Source organism: Trichomonas vaginalis, chromosome IV, assembly GCF_026262505.1.
Source record: "Trichomonas vaginalis G3 chromosome IV, whole genome shotgun sequence".
Taxonomy (NCBI): Eukaryota; Parabasalia; order Trichomonadida; family Trichomonadidae; genus Trichomonas; species Trichomonas vaginalis.
The window spans coordinates 11,561,375-11,585,876 of NC_067206.1; the positions used below are offsets into that span (position 1 = coordinate 11,561,375).

Here is a 24,502-nt window from a genome sequence, read left to right on the forward strand (position 1 = left end):
TGCACTCCTGTCGGTCGCAGTGTCTCATTCTGGAGACATTGCCTCTGCATGTCTCCCAGAATGGAACAATGTTCCGCATTGATAACTTGAACGCGGAAGTTTGACCGACAAGAGTGCATTATGCACTCCTGTCGGTCGCAGTGTCTCATTCTGGGAGACATTGCCTCTGCATGTCTCCCAGAATGGAACAATGTTCCGCATTGATAACTTGAACGCGGAAGTTTGACCGACAAGAGTGCATTGTGCACTCTTGTCGGTCGCAGTGTCTCATTCTGGGAGACATTGCCTCTGCATGTCTCCCAGAATGGAACAATGTTCCGCATTGATAACTTGAACGCGGAAGTTTGACCGACAAGAGTGTATTATGCACTCCTGTCGGTCGCAGTGTCTCATTCTGGGAGACATTGCCTCTGCATGTCTCCCAGAATGGAACAATGTTCCGCATTGATAACTTGAACGCGGAAGTTTGACCGACAAGAGTGTATTATGCACTCCTGTCGGTCGCAGTGTCTCATTCTGGGAGACATTGCCTCTGCATGTCTCCCAGAATGAACAATGTTCGCGCTTGATAACTTGAACGCGGAAGTTTGACCGACAGAGTGTATTGTGCACTCCTGTCGGTCGCAGTGTCTCATTCTGGGAGACATTGCCTCTGCATGTCTCCCAGAATGGAACAATGTTCCGCATTGATAACTTGAACGCGGAAGTTTGACCGACAAGAGTGCATTATCCAATCTTTTTTGTCATATACCTCAACCCACAAAGACAAAACCTTACATAAAATAGGTAAACTTTGGTTTTCACTTAATAATGTTTATTTTTAATTTTTTGTTCTTTATATAACTTTTTCTTCTACTAAACTATTTTACAGACTCTACTGAGCTATCCTCACATATATACCTGTGACAATAACACATATATACTCCCTTCATATTCTGATCTCATGACATATTACAGCACAAACTATAATTATACAACATACCTCATAAAGTCTGATTTTACCCCTATCTAAGCGTTCAAAACCTATTTTCCCCGCGTAATCTGATTCTTCTGGCTCTGCTGATTCGATTTCTGCTGTCAGATCGTGAAAATATGCATCACACAATGAGATAAACACAAAATACACAACTTAATATTTTCCTTAAAATTTCTCTTCAAGTTCATACTGAAACAACATCTTTTTTTGAAAATACAATTTTTTCAAAAAATGTATGAATTCAAAAGTGCATACTATATCTAGTCATTACCCAACATTAATTTTGTATTTTAGTTTTTAAGATATTCATTTTATTATACGTCTTATTCAGAAAATTAAATATATTTGTGAGGGAAAACGGAGGAAATAATAAATATGTCAAGATCGAGGAATTGACAATTTTAAGGAAAATATTAAGTTGTGTATTTTGTGTTTATCTCATTGTGTGATGCATATTTTCACGATCTGACAGCAGAAATCGAATCAGCAGAGCCAGAAGAATCAGATTACGCGGGGAAAATAGGTTTTGAACGCTTAGATAGGGGTAAAATCAGACTTTATGAGGTATGTTGTATAATTATAGTTTGTGCTGTAATATGTCATGAGATCAGAATATGAAGGGAGTATATATGTGTTATTGTCACAGGTATATATGTGAGGATAGCTCAGTAGAGTCTGTAAAATAGTTTAGTAGAAGAAAAAGTTATATAAAGAACAAAAAATTAAAAATAAACATTATTAAGTGAAAACCAAAGTTTACCTATTTTATGTAAGGTTTTGTCTTTGTGGGTTGAGGTATATGACAAAAAGATTGATAATGCACTCTTGTCGGTCAAACTTCCGCCGTCTCACAAGTTATCAATGCGGAACATTGTTCCATTCTGGGAGACATGCAGAGGCAATGTCTCCCAGAATGAGACACTGCGACCGACAGGAGTGCATAATACACTCTTGTCGGTCAAACTTCCGCGTTCAAGTTATCAATGCGGAACATTGTTCCATTCTGGGAGACATGCAGAGGCAATGTCTCCCAGAATGAGACACTGCGACCGACAGGAGTGCACAATACACTCTTGTCGGTCAAACTTCCGCGTTCAAGTTATCAATGCGGAACATTGTTCCATTCTGGGAGACATGCAGAGGCAATGTCTCCCAGAATGAGACACTGCGACCGACAGGAGTGCACAATACACTCTTGTCGGTCAAACTTCGCGTTCAAGTTATCAATGCGGAACATTGTTCCATTCTGGGAGACATGCAGAGGCAATGTCTCCCAGAATGAGACACTGCGACCGACAGGAGTGCATAATGCACTCTTGTCGGTCAAACTTCCGCATTCAAGTTATCAATGCGGAACATTGTTCCATTCTGGGAGACATGCAGAGGCAATGTCTCCCAGAATGAGACACTGCGACCGACAGGAGTGCACAATACACTCTTGTCGGTCAAACTTCCGCGTTCAAGTTATCAATGCGGAACATTGTTCCATTCTGGGAGACATGCAGAGGCAATGTCTCCCAGAATGAGACACTGCGACCGACAGGAGTGCACAATACACTCTTGTCGGTCAAACTTCCGCGTTCAAGTTATCAATGCGGAACATTGTTCCATTCTGGGAGACATGCAGAGGCAATGTCTCCCAGAATGAGACACTGCGACCGACAGGAGTGCACAATACACTCTTGTCGGTCAAACTTCCGCGTTCAAGTTATCAATGCGGAACATTGTTCCATTCTGGGAGACATGCAGAGGCAATGTCTCCCAGAATGAGACACTGCGACCGACAAGAGTGCACAATACACTCTTGTCGGTCAAACTTCCGCGTTCAAGTTATCAATGCGGAACATTGTTCCATTCTGGGAGACATGCAGAGGCAATGTCTCCCAGAATGAGACACTGCGACCGACAGGAGTGCACAATACACTCTTGTCGGTCAAACTTCCGCGTTCAAGTTATAATGCGGAACAGTGTCTCATTCGAGGAGCCCTCGAAAAGAACCTCACATCGACTCTCTCTTTCCGGCATCTTTACCGCATAGAAAACTGCTCGTTCGCAACTTTGTGTGCAATCTAAGAGATGATTGCGGTAAAGATGCCGGGAAGATTGATGCTGCAGCCCCAGGCCGCACTCAGATTTCATCCCGCTACACAATTGTTCATCCAACAACTGTCATAGAGGTTGAAATTTTCGACCAGAAGTGAAACATATCATTTTTAAGACTGCGGCGCGCAAGCAAGTTTGAACCTTTCAAGGGTGATCAGTCCTTTACTCATTTCAAGACCTCTTGTTGCCTGATAAAACGATACTTCCTTCCTTGTGGGCCATTGAAAACCGCCCAAACCGTCACAACTTGCTTCCTAAATTTTATTTGCGGAGTAATTATCATGCATATTTTATCGGATAATAATATCAAAGCTAAATTTCATATTATTTTTTAAAGATATGCATTTTCTGTCTAAATTTATTTTTTCTGTTTCCAATTCACGGAATAATATTCTTACAAGCATATACATAGCTAATATATATCATTTTAATAATAATAAAACCAAAATGATGTATTCTTCATATAGTTATTTAAAATTCGTTAACTAGAATTGTATTCAGAACGAGGCAAAGTTAGGAGATACATAAAAACCAATAACTTGATAAGTGATACCTTTTTTCCTGATATATCTATATGTGTTAATGTCAAACACGATTTGGAAAAATTAATTCTTTAAATCGGCTTAAGAATAAGACCAACATCAAAAGCATGGCTAATAAATTAATAAATCAATGTTTAATTACCGATTCATGCATTTTTTTCAAAATTTCAAATTTCAAATTTTTGTTTCTCCAAAATATTAATTGTTTCCACTAGATTAACAAATAAACAATAAATTGGATTAATGTAATGCCCAATCATTCATTTTAAATTTTAGATTTAAAACAATATTTTTCTCCATATTATTATAACATGAATCGCTATGATATAAGAAATATATTTTCAATATTGAAATTGAAAAATTCTAAAATTTTTGAAATTCAATTTGAGTGTGATGATCGATAACATATATTTTTTAATTAAAATCTTGTGTTGCTATCATATAAATATACTATTTCTAAATTAAAAATAAAAAAAAGTACTATTTAATGATGAAATTGCAAATAATATCAATATATATATATTCATGCTGATATATTTTGGGAACAGATTGGCAATCACATAAATAGGATTGTTTTAGTTTGTCATGGATATAAAACAAATTTTCGAGCTAATTGAGCGAATTTAAATCACAAACACTTATATTTTCTATTACAAGGTATATTTGTAATATACAACCAGTAAATAGCTTTCTCTAACTTTTACCAGCTTAGATGATAGCAAATTAGATACGAATTTCATGACCCCTCACCAAATTCCACTAAAACATATACAAATAAAAGTACTAAGTGGGTATCATCTAACCCTAGAATTATAGCTCCTCGGACTCATCCTAGATGGTAGTTCTGGAAAAACACCTGGTTTTTGGAGTTGCAAAAGTTAAAAATTGAGGGTAGTTATCAAAAGCGTAAATTTGTGGATTCAAGGACTTTTAAGGCGAGTGCTTTCTTTTGAACTTCAGATATGGCCAATTAATCTCAAAATTAAAGATAAATTTTGGAAAAAAATCAAGCAATTCCGATTCTTCCATATGCAGAATTGATTGTTGAAGTTAAGAGATGCACTCCGATACTTAACTTAAGTGATTAAAAATTTGAGAGTAATGCAAAATCTTTCATCAATGTCCGATTTCTCACTTTTTAAAAAGTTTATAATGTAAACTTAACAATTTTTTCAGAAAAAAAATTATAAGTAGCCGGATAAATATTGCTAAATCTCCGGACATTTAGATAAATATATGACAAACGAACTAGTACCTGATTATGTTAACTATCTCAGGGAAGATGATAAGCAAGAATTCATCGAATTAAGGAAGATGTTCACATCAGAGGACTACAATTTCTTCGAGCAAAATCAATTTTGTGAAATCATGGATATCATCAAAGATTATTCTGTGCGGAATAATGATGATGACCCTAGACGATGTCTAGTATGTGGTTTGTGTTGGACAAATACCGGTTTAGGTGTTAACTCATCACATCTAACGTACTTAACAGGTCAGCCTAAATCCACAATAAACAATGAGCTTAATAATTTAAATTACCAGCCATCAATATTTTCGAATGAAGTCATTATAAAGATCCCAATTCTTCAAGGTAACTTTAGAGAATTAAGACTTTGGTCGTTCAGGAAAAACCCTACCACAATTGTAAACAATATTAATAACTATAGACTCTCCAGATCAGAAACGCCAAAGCCACATACTAAAATGTCTATTTTGTTTGAGTCAACATTTAGTTACGAGCAGTTCAATATATACGAGTTCCAAAGCATCCCGTCAGATAATGCAACAACTGATAGTTTTTATAACGATATTTTTGTGCTCCCAATGACTAGCTGGGAGAAAGGCAATTGATTTGAATGCACGTGACATTCATTTTTTGCTGTTTTGTTTGTATGTTTTTTGTTTAAAAAAAAATTAATTTTTCGTTAAATTTATTTTTTTAAAAAAAAGACTACATATGTATGTATGTCTGAGTATTTCATGATCTAACAACAAACACTTGGTGAATAGTACAACGTACTAAGAATAATTGTTAATTTGAGAATTAGCATAGGATCTGATATCAATTGATTCTGTTGCACTTGATGAGTTATCAACCCACAGTGATAGAATGCTTATGTTCCTATTGATGTTATTTATAAATAGGAAATATTCTTAATTGGTTGAATGCATGCAAACTAACACTTATGTAGAACATGTAGGAATAGTAATTTATGGTATATAAGGCTGAATATAGCATTTTGATGTTCTTTCTCATATTTGTAAATGAAATAATATATTAACTCTTTTTCAGGCAGAACGGGTATGACTAAATAGAATACAGTTCCATTGTAATGAAATAATTATCACATTTATATTAAAAATGAAAAAAATGCAACAGAAAGTTCGAAATATTAATTGCAATAAGCTAAAACTTAAGGAAAAGTAGGTGTTGGTCGTATGTAAATAGATATTAATTATTGAAAAGCACAATGTTATAAAAGATATTAAACATTTATTCGCGCGATAGAGGAATTTAGCTGAGAAGCTGTAATTTCATACGTTCTTCGATTATTGCTGCAAGTTCTCTCACTTTTGCGTCATGCTCTTCTAAATAGCGTCTTAAGAGGTCGTCAATCTTTTTAGGCTTTTCTTTCATTAGATTTTCAAAGTCCTCCTGATCTTCTTCATTCCATTGAATTATTTCTGGTTCAACATAATCTATTTCCATGCAATCTTCTTTTTTCGGTTCTAAAGTTCTTTCCATAAGTGTTTTATGCTCTTTTGTAGGGCTTGATGATGTTTCTGATAATGCATCATCTCCAATAGATTTCCTTGATGAACTTGAGCGTCTGGCGTGTTTCATTTTTTTTGGTAAAAAAAGGGAGAGAAAATTAAAATGATTGGGTTGTTACATATTAAGTTCTGTCAAAATGTAAGCTATTGAATTTTTTGAGAGGGAAATAATCGTCGAGGAAGTAAAAAGTGATGCTTTAGGAAATATTATTAGAAGTATGATAATAAATATATTTGGAAAAAATATGTTTTTTTCAAAAATTGAAATGTTCATAGAATATTTTGAAATATGTAGGGAATTGAATTCGGTAATATATGATAAACAGGATTTTTAAATTTCAAGGAAAAATAGCTTTTGTGAATACTTTTGAGAACTCTTCTCAAAGATCATGATTCAAATATATTAAAGAGCCAAAATATTAGAGATGAGTTCATAATCAAAATTTTACATTTTAATTATTTAGAAAAACGTATTAACCTCAATAAAAAATATCTCAAAGATTAATAGTTAATTTAGGGTTTCCTAGCTATCTAGAGGGAATTGTTCCTTATGATGAAAAAAAAAAAAAAAAAAAAGGTAGTGGGGCTTCCAGGCACTTCGTGCCCTCTAGCCCTGAAGATGTTTAGTATAAATGAAGTTTTTATTCGGAAAATTGTTAGTCTTCTGGTGTGAATTCGGAGGACTCTTCTTCTTCCTCCATTGCTTCTGGGAAGAAGCCTTCTTCTGGGTCGAAAACATTATATAATGTGTCGCTTTTCACAAATTATATATGTTTTCATGTTTTGTCACTTTTCTGTCACTTTTCGGGTAAAAACATTTTTATTATTTATATAAATGAATTTTACAAAACCACCGTTACCGTTCTTTGGAAATAAGAGTAGATGTAAAGATATTATATGAGAGAACTTAAGAAACTACCGAATGGTCTAACATTTGTAGATTTGTTCGGTGGAAGTTTCTATATATCCCATTTGTGCCATATAATATTCCAGACTCAAAGATTATATGCAATGACTTCGACAACTATATGGACCGTCTCAAACATATACCAGACACAAACAAAATATTGAGTGAGTTAAAAGAAAAGATACCTATAGGTAAGATGGAAAGTATACCATTAGATAAGAAAATATTTGTGAGAGAGGTTTTGAAAAAGCAGAATATATAGACTGGAATGTATATCTGCTAGACTATTATATAGTGGTCTATAAGAGTTCATGACATTGAAACACTTATGTCAAAAGTTTTATATCTTAACTATACAAATGTTTTCAAAGAGGACATAGAAAAATATATTGAGGGTATAGAGTTTGTGAGATGTCATTGGACAGATTTGTATGAAAAATATAAAGACAAGGAAAATGTTTTCTTTATAGTGGACCGCCGTTCTATAACACATGGATTTTCAATACCAAGTAGACTGGACTTTGAGAGACTCTTTAGAAACTTTAGACGTTTTACATAACCATCCATGCTTTTACTTTACATCCGATAAAAGTGGTTGGAAACCGTTATGAGATGGTTAGAGGACATACATGACTATGAGTTTATATATGACAAGATAGAATATGAGAGAGGTCTATAAACTGGAGAAAGTGTCATAACAAAGAAATTTTATTAGTAAGTAAATGTGGTTTGAAATAGGACTACTTGTTTTAGGTTTTTTCCATTGTGTCATTTATTTATTTGACGTGGCAGAAAAGTACAGAGAATATGAAGATGAACAATGCCTGCAAATGTTCAGTATATGTACTCGTAAAGATATTTTTATCTAATATTAAATGGACGCACAGAACTTAGCGAATGCACAGCAACCTGGACAACCAAACCCAGAGAATATTCCAAATGAAGTTAGAATACAAACTGCAATGGCAAACTATGGTCAAGTGCCAACAGATGTACAAATGCAAACTGCCATGTCAAATGACGCTGCGTTAGGTTTGCCACCATGGTATGCAAATATGAGATGGAAAGAGTTTTATACAAACCTGAAGTGGAATATAAACAACTTTATGCAGATGACGCGAACACAGGTTGACCAGAATATGTTTTCTACCAGAGGAGAAACAGAATGTATGAGCTCCAGTTAAAGAATGCTATGGAACTCAACAGGAAACGTAAGAGACTAGGCGGAACATTAGATTTTTACATATAGTAAAATGGGTTTCTTCAGTAAGATAGGAAACTTCTTTCGAAATGTTGGAAGAGTATATGGAAGGAATAAAAACCGTAGGAAGAGGAATTTGGAACGGAGTCAAAAATATTGGTAAAAGAGTAGGTCAGTTTGTTGGTATTATACCTAAAGACCCTGAACCAGAAGAGCAAGCTCCTGTTATAACAACGCCTGAACCTGCACCACAGTCTAGTTGGCAACCAAATCCAACACCTCAACCGTATTAAAAATTATATTTACCGTTCGATAGTAGTTGTATATGAACTAAGTTCTAAGTAAAACGCATGGTATAATGGAATTATTCTTTTTCTTCCATCTGTAGTAAACCATACTTGAAAGTCTGAAATACTTCACTTGGTGGTTCGTATAACTTTGTAGGTTTTTAAAAGTCATTTGCCAAGCATAAGAAAGAGTTTTGGGCGCCAGAAAATGAAGCATGAACAATAATAGCAGTGGTCGAAAACATTTTAAATAAATATGGTTCATTCTCTTGCATATCGACTGTAAATATTTGCTAAAGGAAGTTCGACTTGATTTAACATTCTTTGCAAATAATACCATGACATTGCAGTGAATTCTGTATATATTTGTTTCGTCTTTATTTGCATTGTTTTCGTAGATTGAAATGACACTTGTGAATTTTGTTTGTCATATACAATTCTCACATAAAGTGTGCTCTCGGTATTTGCATATTCATCAGCATATTTGCATAACATGAATTATTTTATCTTCTATATTTTTTAACGCAGTCTGTAGAGAAGATGAAAGGTCAACTTGTATTAGCTCAATTTCTTCCCAATTTTTCGTTTCCCTTAGTATATAATCTATATGAAACCTTACAATAATGGAAAACTTTTATCTTCTACAGACACAAACTTCATTCTACGAAAGCAATAGCTTTTGTGACAGATGGGTCTCTTAGCCATCTTAATGGGTTAGTCAAAACGATAGCCTTCATGCTTTACGGTCTCTGTCTCAAACTTTTGACCGACATTAGTAAAAGTTCATCTAATGGTTTAGTTGTAGCAACTCTTGAATTTTCTTTTTCTATTGGAAGCATATTTTATCTAGAATAAAAATGTCGAAAGATATTGCTCCATGAGAGAAATACAACACAACCGACAACTCATTATGCAAGCTCTAAATAAGAAACAACAAACTTTTCAAACTATTCTAAGATATCTGAGTCATTGAAAGAAGGAAACTTAAAACTGACATTAAACCCAATGACAGATGAGTTTCTGTTTCAGACAATAAGAACATACTGTCTGTATAAATCCAACAAAAGGAACTTTAAACGAGAAACCTATAATGAACTTCTTTTGAAAGCAGATGTTGACAACAAAGCTGACAAAGAATATGTAGACGATGCAATAGCAAAAAGAAGAAAGAGCTAACAATGCTTATGCAACAAAAGAACATACTCATCCTGAACTAGCAGACAAAACATATGTTGACAATAAAATGTCAAGTGAAGTGACAAGAGCTGAAAACGAATATTCTAAAAAGACTCATACACCATTCTAATTCTGAAATAACAGACTTACAAGAAACCTTAAACAGTAAAGTGCCGTTGGACATACACATACCATTGCAAATATTACAAACTTACAAGAAACCTTAAACAGTAAAAGTGACGTTGGACATACACATACCATTGCAAATATTACAAACTTACAAGAAACCTTAAACAGGAAAGTGACGTTGGACATACACATCACCTTCTGAAATAACAGACTTAAAGTTAGCCTTGAAAGAAAGCAGATAAAACATAATGTCAATGAAATATACCAAGTTGATAGGAACAACGAAAAAATATTGAACTATTGTTGGTGACTTTTCTGTCATGAAGAAAACAAATATTTTAGATGGGAGTTTGTACACTCTTAAAAATGGTATACGGTATAAACTCATTCCGAAAAATAACAATGAAATGTATGTAGGCTATATAAAGAATAATGGTACACAAGTTAAGTTCCATTAGACAAAACTGCTACTTAAACTTAATGGAGACGAACAAAAGAAATATTTAAGAGTTTATGAAATGACAGATATGACATGCCTGACCCAGCTCCAGCACCATATTATTATGACTATGGAGATGACGTCAGAACACCACATGTAGATGAACAAAGCTAACATTATATTTAGATTTTTATAGATATAAAAGATATAATGCAATAGAAAAAACGAGAATAGTATACTATTATGACAGATGACAGAAATAATATTATAGTCAAGACTTTACCTACCCTGAAAAACATAAGATTATATTATAAAAAAATATTCTGACACAAACCAGAAGAAACCTGAAATAGTTGCACTATATTTAAGTTCAAAAGAGACAATCCTATAATGTCTCATATGTTTGATTTAATGAACCCAGTAGGTTTCTATTTACATCTATGGAAGCAAGAGGTCCTCAAGTAATGTTTGGTGTTGGGCATGGAACAAATAGTCGACAGGTTTTTGTATTGTGCAAACTCTTCAAAGGAAACAGGTGGAAGTAAAACGATTTTCAGGTGAAAATTTACCTGCACACAGTCACTACATAGATTTAAGTACATCTCAAGCAGGTTGGCATAAGCATAGATATTGGGATTGGTCAGGAATGACAAAAGGTAAAGGATATGATGTTAAAGACGACGTTAAGTTTGCTATAAATTGTTACTGGGATGACACCAGGGAGAAGGAAACCATACACATTTCGTTTCAGGATATACGCAAACAACGGGACAAAGTAAAGAATACATGCCACCTTACATGACAGTTTACGCATGGTATAGAATTGCTTAGTCGTCATTTTCAACTTCTTTAGCATATTCGTCAGGAGTTGTCTTATATTTGTTAGGAATTGTCTTTGAAAGTATACCACCTTGAACTTTGACAAGTTTGAAACGAGGTCTGACAATAGTAGTTTTATCTTCTGCTTGCAGTGTGTACATTTTGCCATGTTTGCCTAAAACTTCATAATATTCTCTTGTATACTTTCTTCTATTTTTACGAACACGAATGTGAGTACCTGTCGAGTTCCCATTGTTGTCATAGTCAATAGTATTTTCATATGGGTCGCGTTTAGGTATTTCTATTTTTACTTTGTCACCTTTCTGAAGTTTTGAAGCCCGGCATTCTTTCTTGTTTGTCTCTTTTGACTAAATTATTAAATATATAGTCTTTCTCTAAGTCAGGGTTGTTTTTCATTTTTCGGGGAGTGGTTTCCCAAACCTTTTTGTTTACGGCTATTGTAAATATTTAAAACTTGTCTCATCTTTGCCATGGAGAAGTGTCTATATTGTCGTCATATGACATTTCATTTGCTTCACCACCTTGTGGTTGGTTTAAGTCTCTTAACATTTTTATACAACCGTCAATGACACCAAGAGCAGAATGGTTTTGGTCGACAATGAAATATTGGTTTACATTTTTTGAACGCAGATAGTTTTTTACATCATCTGATTTGAAAGAACTTTCACAGTCAGATGTCAGTTTTGTTGGATGGTATTTGTCAACGAATATTGTCAAAGCAGTTTTCACATCTAAAATATTTTTGGACCATAATGGTATGGCTTCACAGTATCTTGTGTTTTGACCGACAAATATTAACCAGTATGGTGGTCCATCTTCTCTATACCTCGGAATGTTTTCCAAGATATCCATAAACCAAGCATTTGGTGTTGAACTAAAGATTTTTATCATGAGTGCTTTTTTTGTTGCTTTAGAAACATAGGGGTCCTTGTTTGGATTCGTCATTTTTAACCTATAAGAAATGGGTTTATTTGGCGCATTAGCAGGAGTTGCATCCAGATTTTTGCCCGCAGTGGGAACAATAGCCAGAGGTGTATTTGGAGTTGGAAGGAAGATTTTGAGTACATTAGGTATACTTAAAGAGAAAGCACAACCTATTATACAAACTGTACAGAAAGGTTGGGATGTAGCACGAGATGCAACAAATCTTATTCCAAATCCTGAAACAAGAGGAAAAGTTCAAGGATGGATGGACAATGTAGGAAGACAAGCAGGAAACTATTATAACAAAGCAAATGACTACTATAACCAAGCAGGACACTATATGGACCAAGGTGAAAGATTCTTTAACAGAGGATATAACCATGCACAACAATGGGTAAACAATAACCAACCTCAACCGCCTCAAACGTGGGGAATGTAAAGTTTTTTACTGAGATGAAATGAACAATGCAGCATTGAGACAAATAAGTTCAAGATGGATTTGTCGGCTTCCAGCAGTTACACAACGTGTTTGTCAAGTTCTTCCTATACCTCAGGAAGTTTTAGACCGACTTAAAAAACAACAACAACCAGTTGAAAACAAACCAAACTAAATTTTTTTACTGAGATGAAATGACCGAAGAAGTTGAAACGGTAGATTTGACACCACAAACAAAAAGTTCAGAACCATTGTCAAAACCTGTCAAAAGAACTTACAGATGAAGAGAAAAATTCAATAATAGAAAGTGCCAGGTCTGGAAATCAAACCCTAACTATAAAGTCACTTTTCATAGAAATGGAACGGCTAGTATCTCAAAAAAGAAACAGACTCTCACAAATAAAATATTGAAGTCTGAAGGAGCTTTCGAGACAACAGATGGAAAAGTTTACTTCACTGACCAACAGTTCATTATAGAACATCTCATTGACTTAGAGTCGAAATATTCTAAACTTTACAAAAACACAAAAAGTTGAAAGGAAAACAAAAACAAATGGCATATGATATTTATGAAGATGTTGACAACACAACTGTTCCTGCAAGGTGAAGTAAAGTCAGAGGAACCGAAAAGTGACGAAAAACCGATAGAAGAAGAGAAACCAAAAACTGAAGATAAACCAAAACCAAAGTTTAGTTTGGAAACTAAACCAAGTCAACCTTCATTAGCTGGTATGGGTTGGCGTCAAAGACTTATGGCAGCAGGTGGTTATGTTAAGTAAAGAAAAAAATATTTTTTTTTTTTTATAAAAATGCCCCATATAGAATGGATAGAAGGTCTGCTAGAATAAAAGCAGAGTTGCAAAGATATGGTTGGAGAGTTTCGAAGAAGTTTAAATATAGGAAGGGAAGACCATAAAAGTCTATGACAAATTGTCTGGTCTGCTAACGAAATGGATTGGAAACAGCAACGTGCCAATTATCCAAACAGACTAGAGAGGTTAGAAGAAGAACGTCTTAATGGAACATGCCTTTCGATGTTAGTGAACCTCGAGTTGAAGGACACGACGGCTTTGCCAGATTCTACTGGAAACATGACGAACAGTTGCATCCTTTGAGAAGGAAAAAAGGTAGTGCAGAGGATGGTCATGCTCCCATGGAAAGAACAAGATATGCATATGAAAAGTATCGTGAAGTTAGAAGTCAAATTACATCTGGTCGAACCTTTACAGTAAACTTTGACGAAGGAAAGAACAAAGAAGGCTTCATGGGAGTACTTGCTGCAATTCAAGACGGAAATAAGAAAGGACACAATCTCAGATTGACCATAACAGATTTGGATGGTCACATTTACTATGCACATGGCAATGAACAAACAGCCGCAAAACTTCTTGACGCTTTCAAGACTACAAAGAGAGAACAAATGGTTGACTCCGACTCAGACATTTTGAATGCAATTGAAGGAATTGCAAGTGTCAAGTTCGAATGGTACCAACCTAACCCTCAAGCAGTCAGACAACATGCTGGATACTTCCCGTTCAGAAATAAGTCTGACATTGACTTGACAAGGTATGGAATTTACAATTCAATTGAAACAATTGTCAATGAACCTTGTATTCTTACATGTCTCAGGAACTCTGGTCTTGTTACAGAAGAGAAGATGAAGTATCTTGAGTCATGTGTGAAGACAAGGTACATTCTCAGAGGTCAATTGGCAAAAATTGCACCGTTGGCAAATGTCAATATCCGAGTCAACATACCTACAGCTAAAGGTTCTTCACATGACGACTATGTTGTTGAGTTCAATTTACCATGGTTGAAGATTGCAATTGTCCACAACCACTTCATGTTGAACGAAAGTCTTACAAACCCATTGTTCGGAAAAGGCAAGTGCAACATTGTCAGAGCTGTAAACATTCTTTCGAGAAAGGTTTGTTGGAACCAATTCCAGATGACAAGCTGACAGAAACTTTTGTACCAAAAACGAAACAAACTTTTCATTGTTAGCAAGACCAAAATTGTTCCAGACAAAGTTCTAGTACAAAAGAAGTACACAATTCCAAAAGGAGTTGGATTGTTCGGATACCAACCTGAACCAGAAGAACTTCCAATGAGGTTGCAAGAACTTCAAGATGCTATAAACAAACTTCCATTGAGACATCCAATTGACGTCAAATTGTATTGGAGAGCATCTGAGTTAGTCAGAAGGTTTTATATGAAACAGGTTGCTTCGACGATGTTTATGAGATAACAGGAGAAGTTTCTCAGAAGATAAGAGACTCACTTGAATTTCCACAAACTGGACCAATTGGTTGTGACAAGTTCGACTCAAACGAAAAGATATACTATGTCGACCTTAACGCTGCATACATGAGTTTGTCCAATATATTCCGACTGGAATTCCAAACGAAGATGGTGAGTTCCGGGAAGGAACTATACAGTTGGAAAAAGTCATACAACAACTGTATGATATTAGGAAAGCTTCAAACCCCAAACTTGCAATGACACTCAAATTGCTTATGAATTCGACATGGGGATATTCCATTAAGAAACCTCAAGAGATGAAGAGTAAACATTATGAGAAGGTCGACAACTTTGTTGAAAGGTTTTCTCCTTTTGTTTTGAAGTACGAATTCACTCAAGGTCAAAGTGGCTTAGTAACCACATTAAAACCTATTGTCGAACATTGTCTTACCCTCAGTTCGCAAAGGCAGTCCTTGACAACTACAACAAATTCTTCTCCGAAGTCAAATCCAAAGTGAAGGTTTACTATGAGAACATTGACGCACTCATGACGAACGAAGAAGGTACAACAAACTCATTGAAATGGGTTAGTCGGTGAGAAGATGGGTCAATTCAAAATTGGACAAAATTTTCACCGAAGTTCATGTCCTCTCCAAGCGTAAGTACTGGGGCATACTTGAAGAGGCACAGAAATAAAACATTGCATGAAATAAAATAATTTTTATTCGAATTTGAATTAAAATGTGGGAATTCTGGGAACGGGAAAGGCTTATTTACTTGAGGAACAGGTAAAGGTGGTGGAGGTGGAGGTGGTGGCAACCAGTCCATTTTATATTCCTTCCTAGCTAATTTCCTTTTAATTTCATGGTCGCCCTCGGAGTCTTTGAATCGGACAGGTCGAGTTACACCATTCTTGGTCTCAAACTCATATATAACCTGTTTGTCTGTATTTTCATCGACTATGGCCACGAGACACAAACATTGACCAAACGGACAAAAAGTGTCATTTGGATGGTCACGCAGCCAATCGCATTCGAGCACTTCGAAGAAGCCTTACGTTCCAAGGGAGAGGGTGTCTGGTGCAAGGCAGAGGTCATGAAAACTCTACGAGCAGTACATCCTCAATGCCTGGGAGGACAAATCGTCCTTGGATTGGCAATTCTACCAACTCCTCTGGGACGACCTCCTACGCAACTGGATAACGAAAGAGCCCAATTCAAAGGTAGGGAACTAATTTTGCAAATTACCCTTAATTTAACATACTTTCCAAATAAACACCTAAATTACTTGGGGTTTCCCCCTAAAATAAAATTTTTTTACTCTTAGAACCACTCGAGGTTCTCCTTACGGTTGTTGAGCTGTCACCGTCAATGTGTCTGACCTTCGTCTTCTTGCCTGGATTGGAACCCATTGAATTGCGACAAGCTTGCCCATGGAGATTGAACCGCGATCCGAAGGTTAAGGTTCAAGTGTCCCAAGTTGTTGAGGACTGGGGTAAGAACCTTGCCTGTCGCCTTGTTGCGATTTGTATGTATGGGTTAGGTGGAAATTTCGTAACCGTCATCGGCAACAAGGGTTGCCCATGTAGCGGCTTCGGAACTTCTTCGTGTTTCTCTTCTTCCTCTTCTTCCTCTTCTTCCTCGACAATTCCTTCTTCAATTTGGTACTCCCACGAAGTACGGTGTTGCATGTTCTGTCCTTTCCGAGTACCTTCCAGATGGCGTCTATCTCTTCGAAGAAACGGTAGATGAGTCTGCAAGGTCTCGGTTTTCTCTCTCGTAATTGCGCAAGGTTTCCGTGAAATCGTTCAGGCATTTCTCATTGGAAGCTTTTCATGCAGGACATCGCTTTGAGATTGGTCATCTCTGTCATAAGACTACTTTGGAGAGTCTTAATGGTGTTTTCAGATGAGCTTTCAATGGGCAATTTGAATTTTGAACTGGGCGCTTGTCTGGCAACCTTGAAAACATCTGCCATTGTGTTCGGCTTCGGTGCTTGTTTGACATCGAAAAATGAAGTGGTTTGAGAATGACGGTTTTACTTCAAAAAGCTTGTTATGACAGTTATGTCATACAACAAGTTTAAAATAATATCTTGTTCTTCTTCTGAACGTTTGTTGTCTCTTCCGATAAAAGTTTGGAACATGAGAACCAAAAAACGTTTTTTGAGATTGCGGAAGAGTTCAGGCAAACGTTCATATTCTGGATATGTTGGGAGCAGTTCGAAACATCTGAGCTGACTTTCGGACAAAATTGGGACAATGTCAAACAAATTCATCTTTGGTCGGACTGCTTGAAGGTAAGTCCCTTACATGTAAGTAGCTCTGGTAAAGTCTTCTCATTTCTGCTAACTTTTGGAGTATAGCTTCGTAGTTTAGAAGTTTTAATTTTAATTGTCTTATTCCACTCTTGACATCTAAACGGTAACTATCCATGAGGTCAAGAGTAGCTTTGGTAGCTTTAAGTGGAGCTATCTGTTCCTTGACTCTGCAATTTTGGTTGCAATTGTGGTTTGAGCTCCTTCAAGTTCGCCGTCTATGTCGTTCTCAACGCCTTCAACCATGGCTTGAAACTCTTCATCGGTCCATTGAGATTGGTGTGGGACGAATTTAACTTGCTTCATTCAAAAAATGAAAAAAAATGTTTTTACTCAAAACGTTAAGGTTGACTGAACTGGTTGGATGTCGCCTTCACAGGTTATGTAGAACGGCTGACCCGAGAAGTGAAGGAGAGACTGAATTGCCAATTTCATATGGGGTAGGGGGTTCTCCTTGTTTGGTATTTTTATCCAAGGACGTTTGTTTAGGAACTTAACAAGAGTTTCTCTTTTGGCGTCCTTTATGTCGTCGAAAGGAGTTTTTTCTGGTATTTGAATTGGAATTCCAGTCGAAGTCTCGAGATTCAAGGCAGCCCTTCCAGAAATAGCGGTGAACTTGACCTTGGGCTTCATTACCCTGCGCAAGTACTGCTTAACAACTTCATTTATCTCTATAAGGTAAATTGCCTCGTCAAATCCTTCTGGTATTCCGAGTCCTTCCATCCGACAGGAAAATATTTTCCCGACAACTGGAAAAAATTTTCCGGACAAAGGGAAAAAATTTTCCCGACGACAGGAAGAACTCTTCCAGTTGTCCGTCCGTAAACCATTCAAATTTTCGAAAATTGAGAACTTTTTGGTCGAACTTCAGAAAAAGTTTTTCCTTCCGACAGAAAAAGTTTTTCTTCCGACAGAAAAAGTTTTTTCTTCCGACAGAAAAAGTTTTTTCTTCCGACAGAAAAATATTTTCCATCCCACAGGACACAAACGAATGTCCGACGTCCCACCAACCGAGTCCATTCCCAAACCAGAGGAACCTAAAGCACCAGCCCCTGCACCTCAGTTCCAGCAAGTACCTCCGATTTACTACCAATTTCCACCTCAAGGTTACTACCCACCACAAGGCTTCCCGAACTACCCTCCTCAGCCTATGCCTTACTTCCCCAACCCTTGGATGTTTATGCAAAACCCTGCCCCACAATTCCAATCTCAATCCAAGAGAGACCAAGAGTTCGAAGAAGGTCTGAACCGTTTACGCAAAGAGTATGCTACTACCCCATGGAAGACGACAGGCTTTCAGTCTCTTCCCTCAAATCGACCGATTCGACTCGTACCACAGATTCGGTTCGTGACCGTGAAGACTACCTCAAGCAGTCTGAGAGACTCTTCATCCTACAATCATTTACAGTTGGAGCTCTCAAGAACATGCGCAATTACGAAGGTCAGACACCAGCTGGAGACCGCAAAACAGACGTACTCGCAAGAGCCGTCCAGCTCGTCAAAACAAAGACTGAGATAGTCGACTTCATTCTTGCAGCTTGCCCATACAAGTAAAAAAATAAACAATTACGAGTTAAACTTTTTATTCTTTCTTTTCTGAGTTGTTTAGAGCTGGTTTCTCTTGTAGGAACCTTTCGTACTCTTCCATGGTCATGTAATTGCGAATTTTGTACGCAATTCCAGGTTCGTTGTTTTTGAACCTGATGTATGTAACGCTTCCATCCTCCTCAGGGAAGTAAGCTGCTAACATCTGACCAAGTTTTCTCGGTGACTCGGAGCTCATAAAAATGTCACTTTTTAAACGTTAAGTTTTTAGTCTTATTTTACCCTTTGTTTACCCTTTGTTTGTCAAGGTAGTATTGGAGTGCAATTTCTCCAAATTCTCTGTGTCGGAGTTCTTCAGCATTTTCCAAGGTGTACCTGGAGAACTCAAAGAAGTTGTCAAGAAGATACTGCCATGCTGCTCTTCTGAGTTCGTCGGTATTTTGGAAGTGTTGCACCTTCGAGTCTTCGGACATGAAAAAATGACACTTTTTCTATTAAACCGTTTTGGCATTTCTCATGAGTGAGTATAGTTCTGCCGAACCATTGGAAGAGAAGAAGTACCCTTGCTGGCAAAAGACAAAAATAGTTGCCTTAGTTGTCATTGCAATTGTACTCGTAATTGAATTCATTGTACTTCTCTTCACGTACATAAAACTCAGCAATGGTATTTGCTTTAAGAAGCTACCATCTTACTAAGACTAAACACTTAGATTTTTCAAGCTTGACTTTTTACAATTTGAATTTTGTTGCTGAATTCAGTAAAAATAATGTTTAGGTGAAGTGGTGAGATCTAACCTCATTTCTACCCTCATTTCTACCCTCTTGAATTTTCATGAATTTTCCCGAAATAAAAAATAAAGTTATTTTTATTTTTTTTATTTTTTTATCCGGAATATAAAGACAGATATGTCAACAACAGAGAACACAACAACAGTTATAGTCCATGAAGCTATAAATGAAGAATACGAGTACATACAGTTTAACAAACAATTGCGTCTAATTCGTTCGGTCAAAGACGATATGTACCAAATGCAAAGTATTTTGACTGCATGTTTTGCTCCAGATACCAAACACGCAGACGATTGGTTCAAAACCGAAAGCACACAAGAACTTTTGAGTGAAATTTCTCTAGACCGAGAATTCTCGGCCTTGCATAAAACACATGAAAATCGTAAAAATTTGCCAATAAATTTAAGAGGATATTATGTACATAGACTTCTTGTAAATGCCGTAGCAATGTGGGCTTCACCTCGTTATGCTTGGTATATTTACAGACTTCTTGACGAACTTCACAGACAAGAACGTGAAGAGATGGAAAAGAAACTTCATGCAAAAGATGAAGTCATTGAAGCAAAAGACAAAAGCATTCAGAAAAGAATACCACGTTCGGTACCAAAAGGAAAGGAAAAGAACTATAAGTATATGATTTATACTGAAGAGATGGAAAATGAAGAAGATAAAGATATGGTTATGTTGCATTTAGTCAGAAGAAACAACAAAAGCTTTTACGACCTTGCTAAGATTTACAAATCTGACAGAAATTGGTTCTATCGCGAAAACTTACCGATTTCAATGACCCCAAATGAAGATGTGAAACAAATAGTTCAAGATACGTTACCTCAAACACACTATGATATGAAAGGTTGTACAATACTTACCTTCAAAGAAGATTTGCCATTGTTAAAGGAAAAAATAACAGAGTATTTTGACAACTTCAAACAAGTAGAGTAAATGAACTCTTTATTTTTACGCTTGACTTTTTACAATTTGAACTTTGTTTGCGTAGATATGAATTCTGAAAGAAGTATGAGGGTCTTGTATGACTTTGTACTTCTCCCATAGTTCATGTCTGTCAAACTTACCTGCCATGGACTCTTTCATAAGTTCCATGAAATCGTCTTCGGACAATCCGGGGAAAAGTACAATGTCAGTCAGTATTCTCTTTACATCCTTACTTAAACTCTTGGCTGTCTGTACACATATGACAACTGAAATGTTAAAGTGCCTGAAGCTTCTTAAGAATTCGACACATGTCTTGTTCTCTATTCTTTAGATGAGCGAAATCATCTAAGATAAGAAGACATCTATGAGGGTAGTCTTCCAATCGTAAGATTGCAATTTCTTCGAAATGTATTCTATCTCTTTCTGTTTGTTTCTGAAGTGTTTCTTCTCTAATATTCTCTGCATTTCCTCATTTGGGTCTTTAGAATTTATATACTCATTTATAGCATTATACTTCAAAACTCTTCTTTGGTACTTCTTTATCCAATCTAACAACTCAGTATCCTTTATACATACTAACTTAGACTTCTTTATAATATCTTTGAACGAATTGACGGTTTGGTCAAATTGACCAGAAGTCTACAAATAACAACTAACTCATAGAATGGGTTCTTCTCATCTAGTTCTTGTTGTTGTGCAGCCATTTTAAGATAAGTGAAAGTCTTACCCGACCCAGGTGGTGCAATTAGACCTGTTATAATTCTGAGCAAATAAGAACTTGTCATGTATAGGCTTTATCTGAGCATTTTCTAACTTCCTTCTTGTTCTTGTTTAAAACATTCTCAAATTTTTGTCAATGTCAGCAAACTTTTTTTCTAACATATTTTAGAAAAATTAAAATTTTTATCTTTTAGAAAATGTCTAGCGATTTCGCTATCTATATTCGAGACAAGCTTTTCGACAGCAAAACATCTGTCGACCATAAAATCTTACATAGTGTAAACAAGAAAGGTGAATTTGTTCTAAAGTTCTGTTTCTGGGAATATGACAAGAACCATAAAACATTACAAAGAGCAGTCTTAAAATTTGTCAATGACAGACTTGTTGACAGAGATGACGCCTCTTGGAAAGATGAAGTCCAACAAAAGTTCTTAGAATGCAAAGAAGACACATGCGCTGTTCTTGAAGATGAAATAGAAAACAGAATAGATGAGCTATTAAAGGACAAAGAACTTTTACATAAATATGGTTCTGAGAAATTTGACATAACTCCACCAGAAAGAAGAAGAGAGAAAAGAAAGAAAAGAAAGAAAGAAAGTAAAGAAGAGAAGAAAGAGAAGAGAAGAAAGAACCTGAACCAGTTCCAGAGAAAAAGAAATTTGACATGTAAAAATAAAATTTTATTTTTAGAACATTTCTGGGTCAATGTCAATGTTCTCTTCCTCTTTAGGAGTAAACACTGGCTTAGACTCTAAAATCTTTTTACCCAATTTACCTTGAACTTCAACTATCTTAGACTCATAATATTCATAGTCGTCTGCTTTCTTTGGTTCATAAGGTATAACAAGTTTGTATGCTTTGCCTTCTTTAAGGTTTGAGAACCTTCTGTCAAAATTTTCTTTGACTGCTAACAAACCTTCTATGTCTAAGTCTTCAAATTTCGCACCATTTTTAGTCACAATAGCAAACTTAACTGGTTCGATGTTCCAAACTTTGCTGAATGAAGACTTTTCAAAATGGTAGAAGTAAACATTCAAATATGTGAATGGGTCTAGTTCTTCTTTAAGTCCTGACATGTACTTGTTTACTGAGATGAATTTTGCCATCTTTTCTATCGGATAAAAAAATATTTTTTTTAAAATTTACTCATAAAAATTTTTCTTTGTATATACACCATTCTGTACGTCTAAAAGACTTTTGACATTTGCCAAGAATGTTCGTTTAGACGCTGTCATATAACCATATTCTTGACAATATTGTTTATACGAATCGTACAATGACCTTTCATCTAAACACTCAAAGTCAGTTTCATCTATGAACAGTTCATATACACTCTTGTTTGCTTCTAACAATGTTTGTCTCTCTTCGGTATGTGGAATTTGTCTTGGATTGAACTTAGAAATATCTAATGTCATAAAATATGAGAACAAGTGGTTGTAAAAGTCAGATGTCAAAGTTTCTGCTAAGTCGTCAAAATATTCTGTATCTTGCATATGAGAATCTGACGTTCTGACAACTACATATCTTCTGTCAGAACTTTCTAACTTCATCGGAACAGCATTGTTTGAAACCATAATGAAGTTTGCAACATTTTCACAAACTCTTTGGTCTTTATATTTTCTTTCAACAACTCCAACTTTGTCTGTTATAAGACTCTTCAAAGCATCTGAGTTCAAAACTTTTGTTGTATCTATACTTTGAAGTTCATTGCAAACTATAAGTTTCATATTCTCTATTGAGGAGTTAAATTTACCGCAGATGTTTTCTAAGTTTGTCATATTCGGGTTCGAATAGCCCTCTAACAGTTTGCACAAAATATCTGTAAAGAATGTGTTCTTACCAGTTCCTTGTTTTCCAATTATAATGAGAGCAGTTTCATTTTTAGCACTTGGATGTTGTAAGATGTTTGCAAACCAACATAAGATATACTCATAGACTCTTTCGTTTCCATTGCATATAATTTCTTTGACATGGTCTAACCAAGCTTCTATAATATTTTCTTTCCATTCTACTTGTTCGTATTTATATCCAGTGAAGATAGAATAGAAGTTTGGAGAAGGTGTATAGAACTTTATACCTCGAACTGAAAAATCTTCTAACTTTGACAATAAGATATCCCAAGCATCTAACATCTTCATGCCAACTTGTACAACTTTTATTTTCTTAAGTTTCTGTCTACATTCTTGTTCAGACACTATTGTTGCTCTTGGTTTGTTAAAGACAACATCCCATTCTTTCATACATAACATTCTGGGGCAGAGTCAACATAAATGACTAAACGTTTCAAATTCTCGACTGCTTTGTTATAGTCTCGAAATGGACACATATTTCTGAATGCTTGGAAGTCATAAAAATCTGAAACATCTATTCTGTACATTTTTATAAAAAAAAAAAAAATATTTTTTTTATTCTTGACTTTGTTGTTGCATTTGTTGCATTTGTTGTTCTTGAGCTATTTGTTGTTGAAGTTGTTCTTGTAATACAATACTTTCACCAGTTGCATCTTCCAATTCGAAACTTTCTGCCGTCATTGACAAATACATAGGACATAAAAGTTTTACAGGAACAAAGTTTGCGTCAACTAATGTCAACGTTATACTTGCCAAAGTGTTTGAGTTCACTAAGGTTGAAAATTCTGCATTCGAATGAACAATAGGCAAACCAGCAGAGAAAGTATTGTTTATACGCATAAGTATCTTTTGGTCATAATAGTTTCTGTCGACATTCGAATAACACTTTGAACCTAAGTTTGAAACAATATATAAGATTGGTGTGCTTAATGTCAATGGAATAGACATTCCTTGTATGACACCTTTTCCTGTTATAGGAAACTGTTGGTAGTAAAAACCAGAAATAAGTTTTGTATTATAGCTCATATCGTTTATAGTAAACTCAGTCGGACATCCAAACATAATGAAACCTGCTCTAGTTGCAGCACATGTTACACCCGTACTTAAAGTATTAAATAAGTCAACAAAACCTGTTGGTGGTATATCTGAGTAAGTATCTTCAAAGGAGTATTTTTTACCATTCACAACAATAAAGTCTTCTGGTGTCAAAAGAGCAAAACAGGCTTTAGTCGTCATTGTGTTTAAGTTAGTTTACAATACGTCCTTGAGGACTTTGTAAGTTTGTTGTTATAGAATTATATGACTCAGGGTTTTTAGTCGTAATAGTATAAACCATTATATCTTCTGCCATTTATATATATTTAAAAGTT

The 24,502-nt window shown here is 35.6% G+C and overlaps 8 protein-coding genes and 2 pseudogenes across 10 annotated transcripts, besides 4 other annotated features; 5 read left to right on the plus strand and 5 right to left on the minus strand.

The window, feature by feature from the left end:
• Positions 1-4,822: 4,822 nt before the first annotated feature.
• Positions 4,823-5,515, plus strand: TVAGG3_0072750 (transcription-initiator DNA-binding domain ibd family; the record flags this gene model as incomplete). The annotated part of the gene is made up of 1 exon (XM_001317393.2): positions 4,858-5,475. One exon carries the CDS (start codon positions 4,858-4,860, stop codon positions 5,473-5,475), a length of 618 nt encoding a protein of 205 aa, XP_001317428.1.
• Positions 5,516-5,849: 334 nt separating this feature from the next.
• Positions 5,850-6,511, minus strand: TVAGG3_0072760 (uncharacterized protein; the record flags this gene model as incomplete). Its single annotated transcript, XM_001317392.1, has 1 exon — positions 6,140-6,469. One exon carries the CDS (start codon positions 6,467-6,469, stop codon positions 6,140-6,142), a length of 330 nt encoding a protein of 109 aa, XP_001317427.1.
• Positions 6,512-6,553: a mobile genetic element.
• Positions 6,512-6,553: a terminal%2Cinverted (terminal inverted repeat of ISTv3 transposon ID:TVAGG3_0072770).
• A 3,526-nt stretch (positions 6,554-10,079) lies between these two features.
• Positions 10,080-15,694: a mobile genetic element.
• TVAGG3_0072790 (uncharacterized protein) lies at positions 12,340-12,741 on the plus strand (the record flags this gene model as incomplete). The annotated part of the gene is made up of 1 exon (XM_051221782.1): positions 12,340-12,741. The coding sequence occupies one exon, from the start codon at positions 12,340-12,342 to the stop codon at positions 12,739-12,741; it is 402 nt and encodes a 133-aa protein (XP_051106768.1).
• Positions 15,695-17,016: 1,322 nt separating the features above from the next.
• TVAGG3_0072800 lies at positions 17,017-17,601 on the minus strand (annotated as a pseudogene). Its single transcript has one exon. A coding segment is annotated over exon 1 (585 nt).
• Positions 17,602-18,741: 1,140 nt separating this feature from the next.
• On the plus strand, positions 18,742-18,849 carry TVAGG3_0072810 (uncharacterized protein; the record flags this gene model as incomplete). Its single annotated transcript, XM_051221783.1, has 1 exon — positions 18,742-18,849. A coding segment is annotated over one exon (108 nt), but the record flags the coding sequence as incomplete, so codon positions are not given.
• A 28-nt stretch (positions 18,850-18,877) lies between these two features.
• On the minus strand, positions 18,878-19,078 carry TVAGG3_0072820 (uncharacterized protein; the record flags this gene model as incomplete). The annotated part of the gene is made up of 1 exon (XM_051221784.1): positions 18,878-19,078. The coding sequence occupies one exon, from the start codon at positions 19,076-19,078 to the stop codon at positions 18,878-18,880; it is 201 nt and encodes a 66-aa protein (XP_051106770.1).
• Positions 19,079-19,670: 592 nt separating this feature from the next.
• Positions 19,671-24,502: part of a mobile genetic element that runs on past the window's edge.
• TVAGG3_0072840 (KilA, N-terminal/APSES-type HTH, DNA-binding family) lies at positions 19,942-20,571 on the plus strand (the record flags this gene model as incomplete). Its single annotated transcript, XM_051221785.1, has 1 exon — positions 19,942-20,571. A coding segment is annotated over one exon (630 nt), but the record flags the coding sequence as incomplete, so codon positions are not given.
• TVAGG3_0072850 (uncharacterized protein) lies at positions 21,480-21,844 on the plus strand (the record flags this gene model as incomplete). The annotated part of the gene is made up of 1 exon (XM_051221786.1): positions 21,480-21,844. A coding segment is annotated over one exon (365 nt), but the record flags the coding sequence as incomplete, so codon positions are not given.
• On the minus strand, positions 21,969-22,388 carry TVAGG3_0072860 (protein of unknown function, DUF4108 family; the record flags this gene model as incomplete). Its single annotated transcript, XM_051221787.1, has 1 exon — positions 21,969-22,388. One exon carries the CDS (start codon positions 22,386-22,388, stop codon positions 21,969-21,971), a length of 420 nt encoding a protein of 139 aa, XP_051106773.1.
• Positions 22,425-23,659, minus strand: TVAGG3_0072870 (annotated as a pseudogene). The gene has a single exon. A coding segment is annotated over exon 1 (1,235 nt).